The 18856-nt window shown below is 43.4% G+C and overlaps 1 protein-coding gene across 1 annotated transcript; it reads left to right on the top strand.

Moving 5' to 3' along the window:
• Window positions 1-4695: 4695 nt before the first annotated feature.
• LOC139577649 (uncharacterized) lies at window positions 4696-18669 on the top strand. The gene is made up of 3 exons (XM_071404798.1): window positions 4696-5320; window positions 14196-14284; window positions 14511-18669. The coding sequence occupies exons 1-3, from the start codon at window positions 5038-5040 to the stop codon at window positions 15813-15815; spliced, it is 1677 nt and encodes a 558-aa protein (XP_071260899.1). The 5' UTR covers window positions 4696-5037; the 3' UTR covers window positions 15816-18669.
• The last annotated feature ends 187 nt before the right edge of the window (window positions 18670-18856 follow it).

Consider the following 18856-nt stretch of genomic DNA (forward strand, 5'->3'; position numbering starts at 1 on the left):
TATCTTCCCAAGTTCCCCGAGTTCCCCTCCCGAGTCTCTAGAATCCATCGACCTGTCCCGAGTTCCCGAGTGTTACCATGACCTCAAACCGGTATTTAGCAAACAGAGGGCCACCAAACTACCACCCCATAGACCTTACGATTGCCCCATCGACCTGTTTCCGGGCACATGCCCCCCCAGGGGTCGGATCTTTTCCCTATCTCCTCCCGAACGAGCTGCTATGGATACCTACATCAAGGACTCTCTGGCAGCAGGCCTCATGCGTCCATCCACCTCGCCGGCGGGAGCAGGGTTTTTCTTTGTGGCCAAAAAAGACGGGGGATTACGTCCTTGCATCGACTACCGGGGACTTAATGCCATAACCGTCCGTAACCGCTACCCGCTACCCCTTATGGCCACAGCCTTTGAGCTGCTCCAGGAAGCAGTGGTCTTCACTAAGCTTGACCTGCGGAACGCATACCATCTTGTGCGGATCAAACCCGGTGACGAGTGGAAGACCGCTTTCAACACGCCTACTGGTCACTACGAATACTTGGTGATGCCCTTCGGCCTGACCAACGCTCCAGCTGTGTTCCAAGCGCTCATAAACGATGTGCTTAGGGATATGCTTAACATCTTCGTGTTTGTTTACTTGGATGAAATCCTCATCTTTTCGAGCTCCCTTCAAGAACACACTAAGCATGTCAGACAAGTACTCAAACGCCTCCTTGACAGCCATTTGTACGTTAAGCCGGAAAAATGTGAATTCCATTCCTCCCGAGTACAATTCCTGGGATTTGTAGTGGAACCCGGTCGAGTCCAGATGGACCCCACGAAGGTAGGGGCGGTAGCGGATTGGCCCACCCCCAAGTCCGTTAAGGAAGTTCAGCGTTTCCTGGGCTTCACTAACTTTTACCGCAAGTTCATCAAGAACTTCAGCTCGGTGGCAGCCCCTCTCTCAGCTGTAACCAAGGGTGGCAACACAAGGTTTCTGTGGGGAAGAGAAGCTGAGACGGCCTTCCAAGGACTCAAGCAGCGCATCCTCTCTGCTCCCATTCTGACACTACCAACGGCGGATGAACCTTTTGTGGTGGAGGTAGACGCATCAGAGGTTGGGGTTGGAGCTGTCCTGTCTCAGAGGGGTGAAGACAAGAAGCTTCATCCTTGCGCCTTCTTCTCTCACCGGCTTACCCCGGCCGAGAGGAATTACGATGTGGGGGATCGTGAACTCCTAGCGGTTAAGATGGCATTGAAGGAATGGAGACACTGGCTCGAGGGGGCTTCTCAACCGTTTCAAGTGCTTACGGACCACAAAAATCTGGAGTATATCCAGCAGGCGAAGCGGTTGAACTCCAGACAAGCTCGATGGTCTCTTTTCTTCAGCCGATTTCAGTTTATCCTCACCTATAGACCCGGGTCGAAGAATCTCAAACCGGACGCCTTGTCACGAATCTACTCTCCTGCCATTCGAGAAGATACTGACATGACTGTCCTTCCGGCCGCTAAGATCGTGGCTCCGATCTCGTGGCAAGTGGAGGATACCGTGAAACAAGCCCAAGCCATCGAACCGGGCCCTGGAGGAGGTCCTGCCAATCGGTTGTTTGTTCCCAAGGCAGCAAGGTCCCAAGTCCTTCTGTGGGGGCACTCCTCTCGCCTCACCTGTCACCCGGGCGTAGGTCGCACCTTGGAGTTCATCCAGCGTAAGTTCTGGTGGCCCACCATAAAAGAAGACGTTGCCACTTTCGTCAAGGCCTGTTCCGTGTGCTGCCAGGGCAAATCTTCTCACCTCCGCCCTCAAGGACTCCTTCACCCTCTATCTATTCCCCACCGACCCTGGTCCCATATCTCATTGGACTTTATTACTGGCCTTCCTCCGTCCCATGGTAATACAACTATCCTAGTCATCATCGACAGGTTTTCTAAGGCGGCCAGGTTCGTTCCCTTGACTAAGTTACCTTCTGCCAAGGAAACGGCTGAGTTGGTGATTAACCATGTGTTCCGAGTCTTCGGCATTCCGCAAGATATGGTTTCCGACAGAGGTCCCCAGTTCGCCTCAAGGTTTTGGAAGGCCTTCTGCCAACTCATAGGGGCCACTGCCAGTCTATCTTCAGGGTACCATCCGGAGTCCAATGGCCAAACCGAGAGGATGAATCAAGAGCTGGAAACCACCCTCAGATGTATGGTCTCCAACAACCCGTCCACATGGTCGTCCTTCATGGTTTGGGCCGAGTACGCGCACAACACCTTGTGCTCCTCCTCCACTGGTATGTCCCCGCACGAGTGTCAGTTTGGCTATGCTCCTCCATTGTTCCCGAACCAGGAGGCAGAAGTCAGTGTGCCTTCAGCCTCGAGGTTCATCAGACGCTGTCGGCTTACGTGGAAGAAGGCCCGTCTTAATCTTCTGCGTTCCTCACAGAGGTACCAACAACAAGCCAACAGACGTCGCCGTCCCGGGCCTACCCTGCGCCTCGGCCAGAGAGTATGGTTCTCAACCAAGAATTTACCGCTACGGGTGGAGTCTCGCAAACTGTCCCAGAAATTCATCGGTCCCTTTAAGGTTGCCAGAAAAGTGAACCCCGTTACTTTTCGCCTGCACTTACCCAGATCCCTTAAAATTAATCCCACGTTTCACATTTCTTTATTAAAACCTGTTGTTTTTTTCTCCCCTTATCCCGGCAGGCAGACCTCCCCCTCCGCCCCGTATCATCGGAGGCCAGTCGGCTTATACCGTCCATCGGATACTGGATTCCCGCCCGGGTGCAGCGGTCCTGGCAGTATCTGGTGGACTGGGAAGGCTACGGTCCCGAGGAGCGCTCCTGGGTTCCTGCCAAGGACATACTGGACCCTGACCTCATTCGTCAGTTCAGGGTCCTCCACCCTGAGAAGGCTGGTAGGAACGTCAGGAGCCGTTCCTAGGGGGGGGATTCTGTCAGGTTTTGGCCAGGACTGTTCAGGTTTTGTTCACTAGATGTCCCCCTTGCACCTTTTTTGTACCTTTTTGTTTTTTCTTGCCCTAATTATTGTTTGCACCTGTAAGTCATTCCCTTGTTAGTATTTAACCCTGTGTGTTCCTCAGTTCCTTGCTCAGTGTTTGTATGTTAGCACCCAGCCCCAGCCTTTGTGAACATTTTTCTCTTGTTGAATTTTCCAGAGGTTCTCTGGTTTTGTTCTCGTGTATTTTTGGATTGATCTTTTGAGGTTTGTTTTTTCCCTTGCTGTTTTTACCACTTTGTGGATTTTCTTTTGTATTTTGGAAGATATCTATTTTTTATTAAACCACCATCTCTAGTACTGCTGTGTCTGCCTCATCTTCTGGGTTCTGCCAATTATTAGTGACTGTTTCTCGCACCGGGTCCTGACAAATAGTGGCTCTTTGGCAATTCCTTGTTATGTCAGCTGTCAAATGAAATCAACACGTGCAAAATAAGCAAAAGGAACAGCAGGTAACAATCCCAATTGGGAGAGGCCAGAGATTGCCAGACACGTAAATTGGGATAAGGAACAGATGTTGGGTATTGGAGAAAGGCCATCAGTGCGTGTTCTGTAAACAATACAGCGGATGAAGGTGCGGCATGAGCGTTGTGAACAGAGAGATGTGGTTATGGACAGCTAGGAAGAAAAGACGAGTGTAGTTGGAAGATGTGTGTTGAGGAAGAATGGCAAGTACAAACCGTACTCTGCTTTTTCTGATGGCTCAGAAATTTAACCTGAAGAGAGTGAGGATGAATTACCTGCGGTGGCAGGTGTGATGAAGACCTCAGAGTCCAAGCCTCGCCCCGATGATCATGCAAAGTATGATTCGGTCCCAGTGGGAGTGACATTTTTGGAGAAAGTGGATCCCTGCCTTTTGGCTGACCCATATGTCGTCTCAGGCTGGGGCAAAAATTATTTGGGTACTGTTAAATCGTTGAAGGTAGCTCGAAGTGGACTTAATGATTTTCAGTGTTTCTTCCCTTTCTGAGGAAGAGGGCACTTCGCAGAACGCACCTCTGGACAAGACCTGAGACTTGATTTGCTCTCTGGAGCAGGGTGCCTTTGAAAGGAGTCATTACTGGGGTGGCATTAAGTGTTGAGGTGGAGAAACTGACGCCCGCCGTTTGGTGCTACGCTGACACTGTCTGTCCTTTTGAGTCTTTACCTAACAAAGTCATGTTAGAATATGTCAGTTATCCCGTGAGAGCTTTTGAGCCGAACCCACAAAAGTGTTTCAGATGCCAAGCTTATGGTCATGTTGCAGCAGCAGTGTGTAGGAGGTAGATTCCCGAGAAGTGAGCAGGAGGGCATGGGCCGAAGGAATGTTAGTATCAATTGTGGGGGTTCCCATGTTGCTGGGGATCAGAAGTGCCTTAGTGCGAGAGGGACTGGTTGAGGTTGTCAGAGTAGAACAGAAGGTGTCGTATGCTGAGGCAATGAAGAGAGTAGAGGATGATGGGTCAAGGGTGAGTAGTAGGCCTAGGCCAATACAGAGTGATACACATTTGTGCTTCAGTAAGGTTGGCTTCTTAGCATTCATAGCCATGGTTATCAACTGTACCACAGAAATGGAACCTAAATCACAGAAAATAGATGTGGTGGCAGCTGCAAAGAAGTACTTGGGTGTACAAGGTTTTACTGCAGGAGAGTTACAAGGTGTGTTGAATGAAATAGTAGGCCTGGTGTAGGATCAGTGAGGGTCAACGTAGTGGACTGGGGTGGTGGTGTTTTTTTAATGAAATAGTGGTGTATATAGATGAAGGGTTAGTTTGATGGTACAATTTTTCCCTTTCCCTCTTCCTTTTTGTATCACTCAATGTAACGTGATCGCCCACACTCCCGCACAGTAGGTGGCGGCATGCACAAACAATGTGCGAACACCATGATACCAAAGAAACAGAAGTAGTGTAGTGAACAAATACAATTTCCACGTTAGCGTTTTTGTTGTTATTTAGACCTTTATTAACACATTGGAACTCAAAATACATACGAGCATCATAAACGTCCCTCAGGTAGTCTTTACTTCGCGTTGGAGACGGAACTTGGTTTATTCTAGGTAGACGCTAGCTAGCTGCTAACCTAACGATGGCTAACGGTATGGTTTTTCACACTCAAATAGCCTCCATTATGGAGGTGCTAGCGAATGCAGCCGTGTCAGAGATCTGTAAACTCGTAGACGACGACTATGCAGTGTTTCGTTTGGAAATAACTCAAAGCCAGAAAGAAAACAGGGGATTGCGAAGGAAACTACAGCTACTGGAACTGAAGGTGGCACGGGAACGCGCAGAGAGGACAATACGAGAGCGCGTCCTCGCCAGTCGTCCCAGTAGTGTCAAGATTCACGACCGAAACAGCGGAATGGCAAGAGGTACAATTTGCAGAAGGTGGAGGCTGCGGGGCTGTTGCACCGTTCTCCTCTGCATACGTGTTCAGATGTGTTACTCAGAATTGTGTCTTGGTTAGTTTTTGAATAGTACGCAAAACTGACCTATGTTAAGCTAGCCACAATAAGGATTAGCCACACGAGTGGAACTTTAATTTCGCCTTCAAAGTAAAATTCCATCATTGAAAGTGATGCAAATGGTTAAAATTATGGAGTCATGGCATATTTGGAATAGATCATGCTACAATGTTTTTTTCTTTCTGACAATGTCAGAATGTCAAATTCAACTAAATACAATAATTTGTTATTTTAACACAAACACCTCACTATAAAGCCTATTGTACGTATTGACATTTTATATTGCAATGTGGCTCATTTCAGTGGTTTCGAAGTCTCACAATAAAATCTATGACACTAATATGTGTGTAAAGTCTTCAGTTGTGTTTTGTGGGTATCACTGAGTGGACTGATTCTCCATTTCATGGACCCAGAATCCATTGGTAAGGCTGTACAGTGCATATAATTATGCCCCCAATGCAATTCAAGTCTAATACATCCATAGTGATGTAATTTTTTTTATTATTGTCTTTTGTTTAATTTATATGACATTCCAATCTTGTTCAGCAATAGCTAGTCCAAATATGGCATGATTCTTATGTATGTATCCGTTTCCGCCACTTTCAATTGAGGACTTTTATTTTGAAGGCAATCCACAAATTCCACATAGGTGCAATAGTTCCCCTTGCTATCTTGCAAAAAAAATTAAATCGCTATTATTTTACCAGGCAGGTCAATTAAGAACAAAATCCTCTTGCACAAAGACCATGTCAGAATAGGCATTTTAGGTATGAGGAAACAGAACGTTTTAAGTATGTAAATTTTCAAAAATCGAGTTTGATTTAAATGTACCATTTTGTTGACGATTTACAGTAGTGAGTGCATACTTATTCATACTTATTTTTGTACTGGACGCCGGTGGGAATCCAACCCACAACCCTGGCGTTACAAGTGCCATGTTCTACCAACTGAGGTACACTGGACAGCAAATGCTAGTATGTTATACTCATGTCGCCATTTCATCTAGTAGAATTCACTGCAGACTTTTGTGTTAGACTCCCATGTGTTTGACATATGCTGATAATTAAAGGTGCAATATGCAGAAATCCTTCCACCATTTCCTGGTTGCTAAAATTCTAATAGTTCGCCCAATTTCAGTTTGTTACAAAACAAGCATTCATTGTGTAGAGAATCATTGTAACATCTAAACCGATGTTAAATATATTTTCCATAACCAACAATATTGTATTTTCAGCTGTTTAAAGCAAAAGACGCAAAAACTAAACTTAAGAATGGGAAGCATAGAAATGGCACACATAAAACAGATCTACCGCTTCTTAGACTTGCTTTCAATGAGTGACAGATCTATAACACATTTCTATGTGAATTTTGTCCGTCCACAAAAAGTTACTAATAGCGCAATTGCGTATTAGATGACACATTCTCATTATAGATGAGCCTAGTATGTTGGTATTTGTTGCTTACTGCATTCGTTTTTACTTAGTAGTTCTAAATAGAATGTAGTATGATTAGTACACAGTATGCCGTTTAAGTTGTAGACAAGCCAGATTTGACACAACCAGTATCATATTCTAACCAGATTCTTGATTTACTGAATTTCTTATTGTCATACTCAATTAAAAAAATGTGATGCACGGAATACAATCAATCAATAAATAAATAGTATATCAAGAAGTTATGTTAAGAAGTATTACCTTACATCCTTGTCAATTGTAGACTCTGGGCGTGTCCGAATACTAGCATATTACATACTTAAACTGCATAGTATGTACTTATCATCTTAGTATTTAGCACACACTGTTTAGTAAAAAATATTCAGTATGCCATGGCTGAAACTTACTACTCTTGGTGCGTTCAAGACAACTGGAAACTTGTAAAAAAAAAATGAGGTCAGACTGGTAAAAAATAAGAGTTACAGGGTGTTGGCCTGGTGTAGGAGACAATAGGGTCAAAGTAGTGGAATGGGGTTGTGGGTTTTAATGAGTGTAGGGCAATCAGAAGGGTGGTTCTCTTTCCCCTTTTGTTTCACAATGTGAAAACACAAAAGAAGAAGCCCTTTCACTATAGCGGAGTGTTGATGTTTTGGGCCAATGTTAGCTAGATAAGTAGCATGCACTCAAAGACTTGGCCTCCATTGGAATGACCTAGGCAACTATCGCTAGGCTACTTATGACGATGTATTACGTTTTTTTTGCTTTTGATGAACTTTGAGATTGTAATGAAGAGAGCTATAGAAATTAAATTAATTATTATTCTACCAAAGATATTTTATTTAGTTTAGTAGAGCAAAAAGCTGATGAAAGGCCAAGAACCCGACACGCACTCTTCAATAAAAAAAAAAGTGATACTAGCAAGTGTGTGTGGGTTTCTTTTTTCTTTAAACGTATCAAATGTTTACCATGCACCTGCAACAAAATGGCTCAGATGTGCGAGTGCATTAAAAAAATATATATATGTTGAAAGTAAAACACACCAACAGTCGATGTACAAATCTTTTCTTATAAACAAGAAACACTTCAATGAGAACAGAGATCCACGTTGGGTTAAAAAAAAAATCTCACCAAAAACAGTACAAAATTAATAAATAATAGCTATGAAACAAAATACCTAAAACTACATCTTATTAATGGCCATACCTTCTCCAGCATCCACATCTGGAGCCCACAGCTACACCTAGGGAGGATGAGGAGATGATAACCGGTAGGGTGATGGAGTGGCAACCCCCTAGCACCAAATCCATCACCAAATACCACTTCCAGGATGCGGCTGTGTCCTCCCGAGTCAGCACGGACTCCATATTCCTGGAAAAATATGGAAAAGGATAGCTTTCAGCATCAACAATACTACATATAAAGCCCTGTAAATGATTGTGCTAATTGCAATACATTTCTCTGTAATACTTCCACCTTTCTAACATGTATGTCTTCACATTTACACTATCGGTAAAAAGTTTTTAGAACACTTACTCATTCAAGGGTTTTTCTTTTTACTATTTTCTACATTGTAGAATAGTAGTGAAGACAAACTATGAAATAACACATATGGAATCATGTAGTAACCAAAAAAGTGTTAAACAAATCAACATTTTATATTCTTCTAAGTAGCCACCCTTTGCCTTGATGACAGCTTTGCACACTCTTGGCATTCTCTCAACCAGCTTTCCCTTGGAATGTTTTTCCAACAGTCTTGGAGTTCCCACATGCTGAGCACTTGTTGGCTGCTTTTCATTCACTCTGCGGTACGACTCATCCCAAACAATCTCAATTTGGTTGAGGTCGGGGGATTGTGGAGGCCAGGTCATCTGATGCAGCACTCCATCACTCTCCTTCTTGGTAAAATAGCACTTACACAGCCTGGAGGTATGTTGGGCCCTTGTCCTGTTGAAAAACAAATGATAGTCCCACTAAGCCCAAACCACATGGGATGGCATATCGCTGCAGAATGCAGTGGTAGCCATGCTGGTTAAGTGTGCCTTGAATTCTAAATAAATCTGACAGTGTCACCAGCAAAGCACCCCCACACCATAACACCTCCTCCTCCATACTTTACGGTGGGAAATACACATCCAGAGATCAACTGTTCACCCACACCGCGTAGCACAAAGACACGGCGGTTGGAACCAAAAATCACAAATTCGGACTCCAGACCAAAGGACACATTTCCACCGGTCTAATGTCCATTGCTCGTGTTTCTTGGCCCAAGAAAATCTCTTCTTCTTATTGGTGTTAGTAGTGGTTTATTTGCAGCAATTTGACCATGAAGGCCTGATTCACACGCTCTCATCTGGACAGTTGATGATGAGATGTGTCTGTTACTTGAACTCTGTGAAGCATTTATTTGGGCTGCAATTTCTGAGGCTGGTAACTCTAATGAACTTGTCCTCTGCAGGAGAGGAAACTCTGGGTCTTCCATTCCTGTGGCGGTCCTCATGAGAACCAGTTTCATCATGGCGCTTGATGGTATTTGCGACTGCACTTGAAGAAACTTTCAAAGTTCTTGAAAATGTTCCGTATTGACTGACCTTCATGTCTTAAAGTAATGATGGACTGTCATTTCTCTTTGCTTATTTGAGCTGTTCTTGCCATAATATGGACTTGGTCTTTTACCAGATAGGGCTATGTTCTGTATGCCACCCCTACCTTGTCACAACACAACTGATTGGCTCAAACGCTTAAGAAGTAAAGAAATTCCACAAATTAACTTTTAACAAGGCACACCTGTTAATTGAAATGCATTCCAGGTGACTACCCCATGAAGCTGGTTGAGAGAATGCCAAGAGTGTGCAAAGCTGTCAAGGCAAAGGGTGGCTATTTTGAAGAATCTCAAATGTAAACAAATAAAAATATATTTTAACACTTTTTTTGGTTACTACATGATTCCATATGTGTTTTTTCATAGTTTTGATGTCTTCACTATTATTCTACAATGTAGAAAATAGTAAAAAAATAAAGAAAAACCCTTGAATGAGTAGGTGTTCTAAAACTTTTGACCAGTGGTTTACATGAATGTGCCGGTGAAGCATAGGAAATAGATGGAAAAGTGTTGTTGCTTTCAGAGAACAGGGGTACCTGTACCAACTTTTTTTTTCTTCAACCATGCAGGTGATGACTGCCCCTCCAGCTCATGCAGGTGATCCTGCCCATAGATCCTGAAAAGTTATAAGATTAAGTACAACATTAATCAAAACATGAGCAAAGTAGAGCTGTGAACTTTCTGTAGATACAGTTAGTCGGAAGTTTACATACACTTTAGCCAAATACATTTAAACTCAGTTTTTCACAATTCCTGACATTTAATCACAGTAAAAATTCCCTGTCTTAGGTTAGTAGGATCACCACTTTATTTGAAGAATGTTAAATGTCAGAATAATAGTAGAGAGAATGATTTATTTCAGCTTTTATTTCTTTCATCACATTCCCAGTCCGTCAGAAGTTTAAATACACTCAATTAGTATTTGGTAGCATTGCCTTTATTGTTTAACTTGGGTCAAAAGTTTTGGGTAGCCTTCCACAAGTTGGGTGAATTTTGGCCCATTCCTTCTGACAGAGCTGGTGTAACTGAGTCAGGTTTGTAGGCCTCCTTGCTCGCACACGCCTTTTCAGTTCAGCCCACACATTTTCTATAGGATTGAGGTCAGGGCTTTGTGATGGCCACTCCAATACCTTGACTTTGTTGTCCTTAAGCCATTTTGCCACAACTTTGGAAGTATGCCTGGGGTCATTGTCCATTTGGAAGACCCATTTACGACCAAGCTTTAACTCCCTGAATGATGTCTTGAGATGTTGCTTTAATATATGCACATCATTTTCCTACCTCATGATGCCATCTATTTTGTGAAGTGCACCAGTCCCTCTTGCAGCAAAGCACCCACACAACATGATGCTGCCACCCCCATGCTTCACGATTGGGATGGTGTTCCCCTTTTTCCTCCAAACATAACGATGGTCATTATGGCCAAACAGTTATATTTTTGTTTCATCAGACCAGAGGACATTTCCCCAAAAAGTACGATCTTTGTCCCCATGTGCAGTTTCAAACCGTAGTCTGGCTTTTTTATGGCGGTTTTGGAGCAGTGGCTTCTTCCTTGCTGAGCGCCCTTTCAGATTATGTCGATATAGGACTCATTTGACTGTGGATATAGATACTTTTGTACCTGTTTCCTCCAGCATCTTCACAAGGTCCTTGGCTGTTGTTCTGGGATTGATTCGCACTTTTCACACTAAAGTACATTCATCTCTAGGAGACAGAACGAGTCTCCTTCCTGAGCGGTATGATGGCTGCGTGGTCCCATGGTGTTTATACTTGCGTACTATTGTTTGTACAGATGAACGAGGTACCTTCAGGCGTTTGGAAATTGCTCCCAAGGATGAACCAGACTTGTGGAGGTCTAAAATGTTGTCTTTTGATTTTCCCATGATGTCAAGCAAAGAGGCACGGAGTTTGAAGGTAGGCCTTGAAATACATCCACAGGTACACCTCCAATTGACTCAAATTATGTCAAATAGCCTATCAGAAGCTTCTAAAGCCATGACATAATTTTCTGGCATTTTCCAAGCTGTTTAAAGGCACAGTCAACTTTAGTGTATGTAAACTTCTGACCCACTGGAATTGTGATGCAGTGAATTACAAGTGAAATAATCTGTCTGTAAACAATTGTTGGAAAGATTACTTGTCATGCACAAAGTAGATGTCCTAACCGAGTTTGTTAACAAGAAATTTGTGGAGTGGTTGAAAAATGAGTTTATGACTCCAACGTAAGTGTATGTAAACTTCCGACTTCAACTGTAGCTAGACTGCTACATACTTTATCAAGTTGCTGTGTTTGCCACTGAATTAAAAGTCTGGTATTGTCATAAGACCCGGCAACAGTTTGAACACAGGCCTGCTATTTACAACAAGTAGCTAACTAGGCTAATGTTAAATATGAAGTTGTTGCTCAACAGCAAGCAAGTAACCCTGTAGGTAACGTTACTGTTCTAACAGTTATAACCTCTAGTAGCTAGCTAGTACACCGGTAGACAGGGCATTCGCCCCGGCCTGTCTGGCGCGGTTTTCTTGCAGTTCTGTTAAAACTTCTTATGGATGAAATCCCGTTAACGGGATCGATATGACAACAGCCAGTGGAAGTGCAGGGCGCCAAATTCAAACAACAGAAATCTCCTAATTAAAATTCCTCAAACATACAAGTATTACACACCATTTTAAAGATAAACTTGTTGTTAATCCCACCACAGTGTCCGATTTCAAAAAGGCTTTAAGACGAAAGCATACCATGCGATTATGTTAGGTCAGCACCTAGTCACAGAAAAACACAGGCATTTTTCCAGCCAAAGAGAGGAGTAACAAAAAGCAGAAAGAGATAAAATGAATCACTAACCTTTGATGATCTTCATTAGATGACACTCATAGGACTTCATGTTACACAATACATGTATGTTTTGTTCGATAAAGTTCATATTTATATCCAAAAATCTTAGTTTACATTGGCGCGTTATGTTCAGTAATGTTTTGCTTCCAAAACATCCGGTGATTTTGCAGAGAGCCACATGAATTTACAGAAATACTCATTATAAATGTTGATAAATACAAGTGTTATACATGGAATTGAATATATACTTCTCCTTAATGTAACCACTGTCAGATTTCAAAAAAGCTTTACGGAAAAAGCACACCATGCAATAATCTGAGTACAACGCTCAGACACCAAAACAAGCCATACAGATACCTGCCATGTTGTGGAGTCAACAGAAGTCAGAAATAGCATTATAAATATTAATTTACCTTTGATGATCTTCATCAGAATGCACTCCCAGGAATCCCAGTTCCACAATAAATGTTTGTTTTTAAGTCCATCATTTATGTCCAAATACCTCCTTTTTGTTTGCACGTTTAGTTCACAAATCCAAATTCATGAAGCGCAGGCACACTTAGTTCAGACGAAAAGTCAAAAAAGTTATATTACAGTTCGTAGAAACATGTCAAACGATGTATAGAATCAATCTTTAGGATGTTTTTAACATAAAGCTTCAATAATGTTTCAACCGGACAATTCCTTTGTCTTTAGAAAGGAAAAGGAACGCAGCTAGCTCTCATGGGCGCGCGCCTGACTAAGCTCATGGCATTCTGCCAGACACCTGACTCAAACAGCTCTTATTCTCCCCCCCTTCACAGTAGAAGCCTGAAACAAGGTTCTAAAGACTGTTGACATCTAGTGGAAGCCTTAGGAAGTGCAATCGGACCAAATTTCCACTGTATATTGGATAGGCAAAGACTTGAAAACATCAGATTTCCCACTTCCTGGTTGGATTTTTTTCTCATGTTTTTGCCTGCCATATGAGTTCTGTTATACTCACAGACATCATTCAAACAGTTTTAGAAACTTCAGAGTTTAATATTCAAATCTACTAATAATATGCATATATTAGCAACTGGGACTGAGGAGCAGGCAGTTTACTCTGGGCACCTTATTAATCCAAGCTACTCAATACTGCCCCTCATCCATAAGAAGTTAACGACAGTGATGGCAGGCGGGAGTGAAGGACACTGCATGCTAGCTAGCTAGTAAAGAGGACTCTGGTACACAGCATGTGGCAGGGGCGACACTGTGTGCTAGCTAGCTAGCTAGCAAGGAGGACTCCGGTGTACAGGAGATGGGGGTGATAACGGTAGCTAGCTAGGACACTGGTAGACAGTGTGAAAACTCAGATATACATTTATTTCCCTTTTGACCCACATTTTAATTACATAAACAAATCAGGGGAAATCCAGAATATCAATGGGATGCTCGATGGGGGGGGGCGTTCATGCAGGAACCAATGGGATGCTCTAGGGAGGGGAGGAGGGGGTTCCTGCAATGCCCACATGCATTGCGGACCGCAGTCACACGCTATTGAAAGGCACAGCAGACAGCAGATCTGTTTTCAAAGATGTAACATTACGATGATACATTCGTAATCATTTCAAGGAAAACAAAAACTACTTCGATTTGAACACCACCGCAGAAGCTTCACTATTCCCCCTCTTCCAATGCATTGTGGCTGTAAAATTCCTGAAAAGTGTGCAGCGAATTCTACAAGATGAAGAGCCGAAATGAGTATAACATCCTGGCATTTAAAGCATACTCGATTTTAGAAAATTCACATAATTTAAAACGTTCTATTCTATCAAATGGCCTACTATTTAGGACGCAAGTATGGGTATTCGGCACGGCGTCTGTCAATAGTGTAAAATATAGCGTGAGCATTACCTAACCTAACCACCCCTTTCCCCCAATCACTCTCAGGTGAAGGATATCTCACTGGAGGCGAAAGGAGCTTTGTGAAGCCAGCGGGACATAACGTGTGGAGAGATGACCAAAGCATAGCAATTGAGGCGAGTGGAACCTCAACCCAGCAAGTTATTGTCATAGTGTGACATAAAAAAATCGCAGTACATCAAATGTGGCCTGTTTATTTCAGAAAGGCTCCCCTCAGCTATTCACTTGCTTACATGTACATCCTTATTTTTCTGCCATAGGGGAGCTTGTGAGACTTCCCCAAGACATTGTTATCCAATTCTACTCATGTACCGGTAATAACCTCCTCTCTTCTTGTGTCAGTCTGCAGATGCAGAGGCTGCAGGTCCTGAAGGATTGTCTCCGGTCAAGCAGGAGAGAACTGAAGGAGAGGAGGACCCACAACACAGCAGAGACATTCAGACTGGAGCAGCGGCTGGAGTGGCGCCACCTGTAGCCACAGAGGACCTTGCGACTGCTGCCGCGCCCCAGCCCAGGACCCAACGCAGAATCACGGAGGTCAGTGGAATGCCGAACGCCGTCCTCAAGTCAGAGACAGACACCGAGACTTTAACTGTAACACAAAGGCTCTTACACACAGGATCTGACCACAGATCAGACCCAGAGAGACTGGGGCAGGGGCCACTGGGCTGTCCTGCTCCCGGCTCAGAGTATTTACTTTACGGTAACCCAAGCCCGAGGATGGTTCATTCCCATCTGAACTTGGGTGATGCGTCAGAGACTGTCAATGATCCGTCTTGTTTTTACACTACAGAGATGGGCCCTGGCAACATGCCCTTGGGTTTAGAGACCCAGACTGATCTGTCTAGAGCGGAATGGAACCGGTACAGTAGTAGTGTATACTCTGAAGGGAGCCAAGATAAGAAAGGGGAGGCTATAGTGGTAGATGAGGTGACTGTGAAAGTGGAGGGTGACGCTCCTCCCACCTGGAATGCAGATCGTCTCCTAGGAGACGGACACTCACAGGGCAGAGTTTTCTTAGATTACAGGGGAAGCTTAGAGACAAATCTAAATGGCGCCACCCACTCCCCTTTACATGCATTCAGGGATCGCGACCCAGTGTCCACATCAACGACACCTTCCGATTCACAAGGCTGTGTTCTTTTCGATCAGGTATTGAACTCAAATGACCAAAGGGCCAAGGCTCGGGGAGGGGGAGCAACATCAGGCAATAGTAAAGAGAAACGGTTCCTCTGCATGTTCTGTAACAAAGGCTTCAGCTGCCCCCAGAAAGTGGAGATCCACCAGAGAGTCCACACAGGGGTGAAACCCTTCAGCTGTACCCAGTGTCACATGAGCTTCGCCCAGGCTGGTGACCTGAAGAGGCACCAGAGGGTCCACACAGGGGAGAAACCCTTCAGCTGCCCCCAGTGTGAGAAGAGGTTCTCTCAGGCTGGTGACCTGAAGAGGCACCAGAGGGTCCACACAGGGGAGAAACCCTACAGTTGTACCCAGTGTCACATGCGCTTCGCCCTGGCTGGCAACCTGAAGATGCACTTGAAGGTCCACACGGGAGAGAGGCCGTTCGCCTGTAGGCATTGCGGGAAGAGGTTCTCAGAGAGGAGCTACCTCAGGATACACCAGCAGAAAAACCATTCCACTCTGTAAATTAGAAAATAATTTCACTCGATAGCTTCTGACATTTAGATCAAACCCTGCATTAACCCCCCAGCGTGAGTTTTTTTTGTTATGCGCGTGATGTCAGAATGCACTCACTAGCTAGGTTTCCATACCAATTGGCAACAGATTGTCATGCGAATATTCTCAAATCTGCATAAAAACAATGTGCACATTTTCCCACCAGAAATGTTTCCATCAAATCAATGCGTGATGACGTAGTGCACCCAAAATGTACTTTTTCGATTAAAGTTTTCATGTACCTAATAAAAATATAAAGATCAATGTGTTTCCGTCGCATTTTCAACTCTGATAGTTTTGTCATAAACTGTTGTGTTAAATAGCAAATGTGTCTAATCTGGTCTTGGCACCTGCACTTTAGCCAACAGCTCGCAGATACAATACGGGTAGGCTGTGGCTTGTCTAGTCTACATGAGATTATTATGGATAACAGCGAATATATTTGTCAAACGGCAGTCAATTATCGATCATCATGTCACAGAATAAGACCCTCTGTATTTATTGGAAAGCAGCATCAAGCTCATCACCATGCACTTTCACAACATATTTCATCTGAAGCCTAATAAACTGCATGGTTTCTCAAGTTGTAGTGGGAGGACCATACACCATATCATGCGTGACTCCAAATTTACTTAGATATGGTGGTTATTATATCAATATTTGCACATAAAGGCGTTTTCACCGGCATTTCCCGTGTTATTAATTTTACCGACACAAAGATCCCTCCATGTCGAAGGAACAAATGATCTGTCGGCATTTTAAAAAAATTACACTGAAACTTCGTGTTTCCATCACAGCTGTCGTGATTTTTCTTTAATTAAACAAAAAAATTACAAATTTTTGGATGGAAACGTAATTGGTGTTCCAAAATGTGATTGTTATGCAACAGGACAGTTAACCCACGCTGCCTGCTAATTATCTATGGGCTGTTTCAACTGGTCAATTTAAAATTATTTTCAAATAGTTTGAATTCAGGTGTGTTCCAATTCCTTATTAATTCACATAAAGTATCCCATTTCACTGTGGAGAATTTACGTTTGAGGCACTACGATGAACCCGGACAAACTTCTCTCTTCGATGAGAGCCCAAGCACTTCCCCAGTGTTTCCCCCGGTCACGTATGCAGACATTTGAGCATCTCCGATCAGAAAATAAATGCTAACTTTTTCCTCCTGATGCCTGAATTACCTTCATTGTTGTTTTCCTTACAAATAATAACTTTGGACATGTGTGCGTTTCTATCAAAGTAAGTGACTTATTACATTATAGTTTGTGTATCGTGTTATGTCATTTCTACTGTAGCACACCGGATATATATATGTCTCTGACGTGTGTTTTACAGAGAAGTATTAGCTTGTGTATCTTTTGAAGCTGCCCTGGCCTCATGGCCTGTGTATTTTAGCTCTGCTGGGCCCTGCCTCCTTGTGGAGCGCAACAGTTACTGTTATTCATATTTGTGATTTTGTCAATGCAATTTATTACTTTTATAGCAGTGTTATGTTACTACTTTAATTAGTTTTATTGCTATATCCTGATGCTGTATTGTAATTAGTAATAATTCCTCTTTATTCTGTGCTTTCAGAAACCACACACAAACATTATTTGCCTAAATCATAACTGGAACTTTCTTGCTGACGATTAAGGCCAGCAACATACCGTTTAAACACACTCCTTTACAGTTTTACTTGGAGAAAAAACAGCAAGAAAAGACTGACAACTTATTAATATGCATAACCCATATTTCAATATTTATGTCGTGATTTGAACTGCATTCCCACCCATCCACCCCTAAAGTCATAGTATCATGGCATGTCAGTTAGTCATTGCTGCAAATGTGCTTGAGTGTATGGTACTCCCCAAAGCATGGTGCGACACAAGCTAAACACGTGTACTTTGTCAACAACCTCTGCTTCCTTCTCATGGTGCCAGACAGTCAGATTTGCAGTGCCTCCGTGTGCGACTGTCTTGAGCAGCAGTTTGAAAGAATGCCTTGCGGTGAGGCGTAGGGGATTGTCTGCAGCAGGACAGCCCCCAGTGGAGGTTCTCTCTGTACTTTTGGTAGGTAATTACCTCACCTATGGAGGATGAGGGAGTGGAGAGGTGGGTGAGAGAGTCACTTTAATTTTAGAACTGAACTATGTCCATTACAAAAAAAAACTTGTTCAATAATCTCACCTGTTATCTGGTGGTGAACTATGTGGCCATTGAGGACAGCAGTGTCAATCAGATGGAAAAAGATCTTATACCACTTGGTAGTCTCCTGAGCGCATTCCACAAAGCTGATTATCATATCTGTCTTATCCACTGCCCCCATTTTGAGGTTAGTCAAGCTCAGTCTGGTTTGATCTTACTCTCTCCCATCAGGTGGTCCACTTTCCCTGTGGCCGACAAGGCCGCTGTATAGACAGTGGAGAGGACATGGACGTCATCAAACAGCAGTGCCAGGAGTGGTGAAATAGCTCGCGGCCTTCCAGCTACCACAGACCTCTTGTACTTTATCTTCGTCGGTCTGCCTCCATCACCATCAGCATCTTCAGAGGGGCATGGGACTTTGTCGGTGAGCAAGGGGTCCTCAGATTTAGGGTTATTAATGGCCACAAGGATGGGAAGCAGACCCTCACCATCAGAATCTGATTTCTGACTTTTACTGTCAGAATTTCCACATTTGTGAGTTGTCTCCTTTTGAAAGATATTGCTAATGCTACAGCTTAGCCCACTAGCTACATACATAAACAAGACTGAATGGCTGAGTGAGTGTCAGAGGTTACGTGATTGACTGCTGGCACGTGCATCAATAAATGGTTTGTGTGGTAATAATTAATACATTTACTGGTGACATCATGCATTCGATTCTTGCATAAATTGAAATGGACACGCGTGTAAAATACTTTTTTGAAGGTTGTACTGATGAGCTAATGCTAAGCCATGTTTGTTGATGTCATACAATGCATTATAAACGTCTGTCAGACCAAAGATGTTATACCAAAACAAGGTGAAGGGATAGTTCACTCA

This window comes from Salvelinus alpinus, chromosome 6 (genome assembly GCF_045679555.1).
Source record: "Salvelinus alpinus chromosome 6, SLU_Salpinus.1, whole genome shotgun sequence".
Classification (NCBI taxonomy): domain Eukaryota; kingdom Metazoa; phylum Chordata; class Actinopteri; order Salmoniformes; family Salmonidae; genus Salvelinus; species Salvelinus alpinus.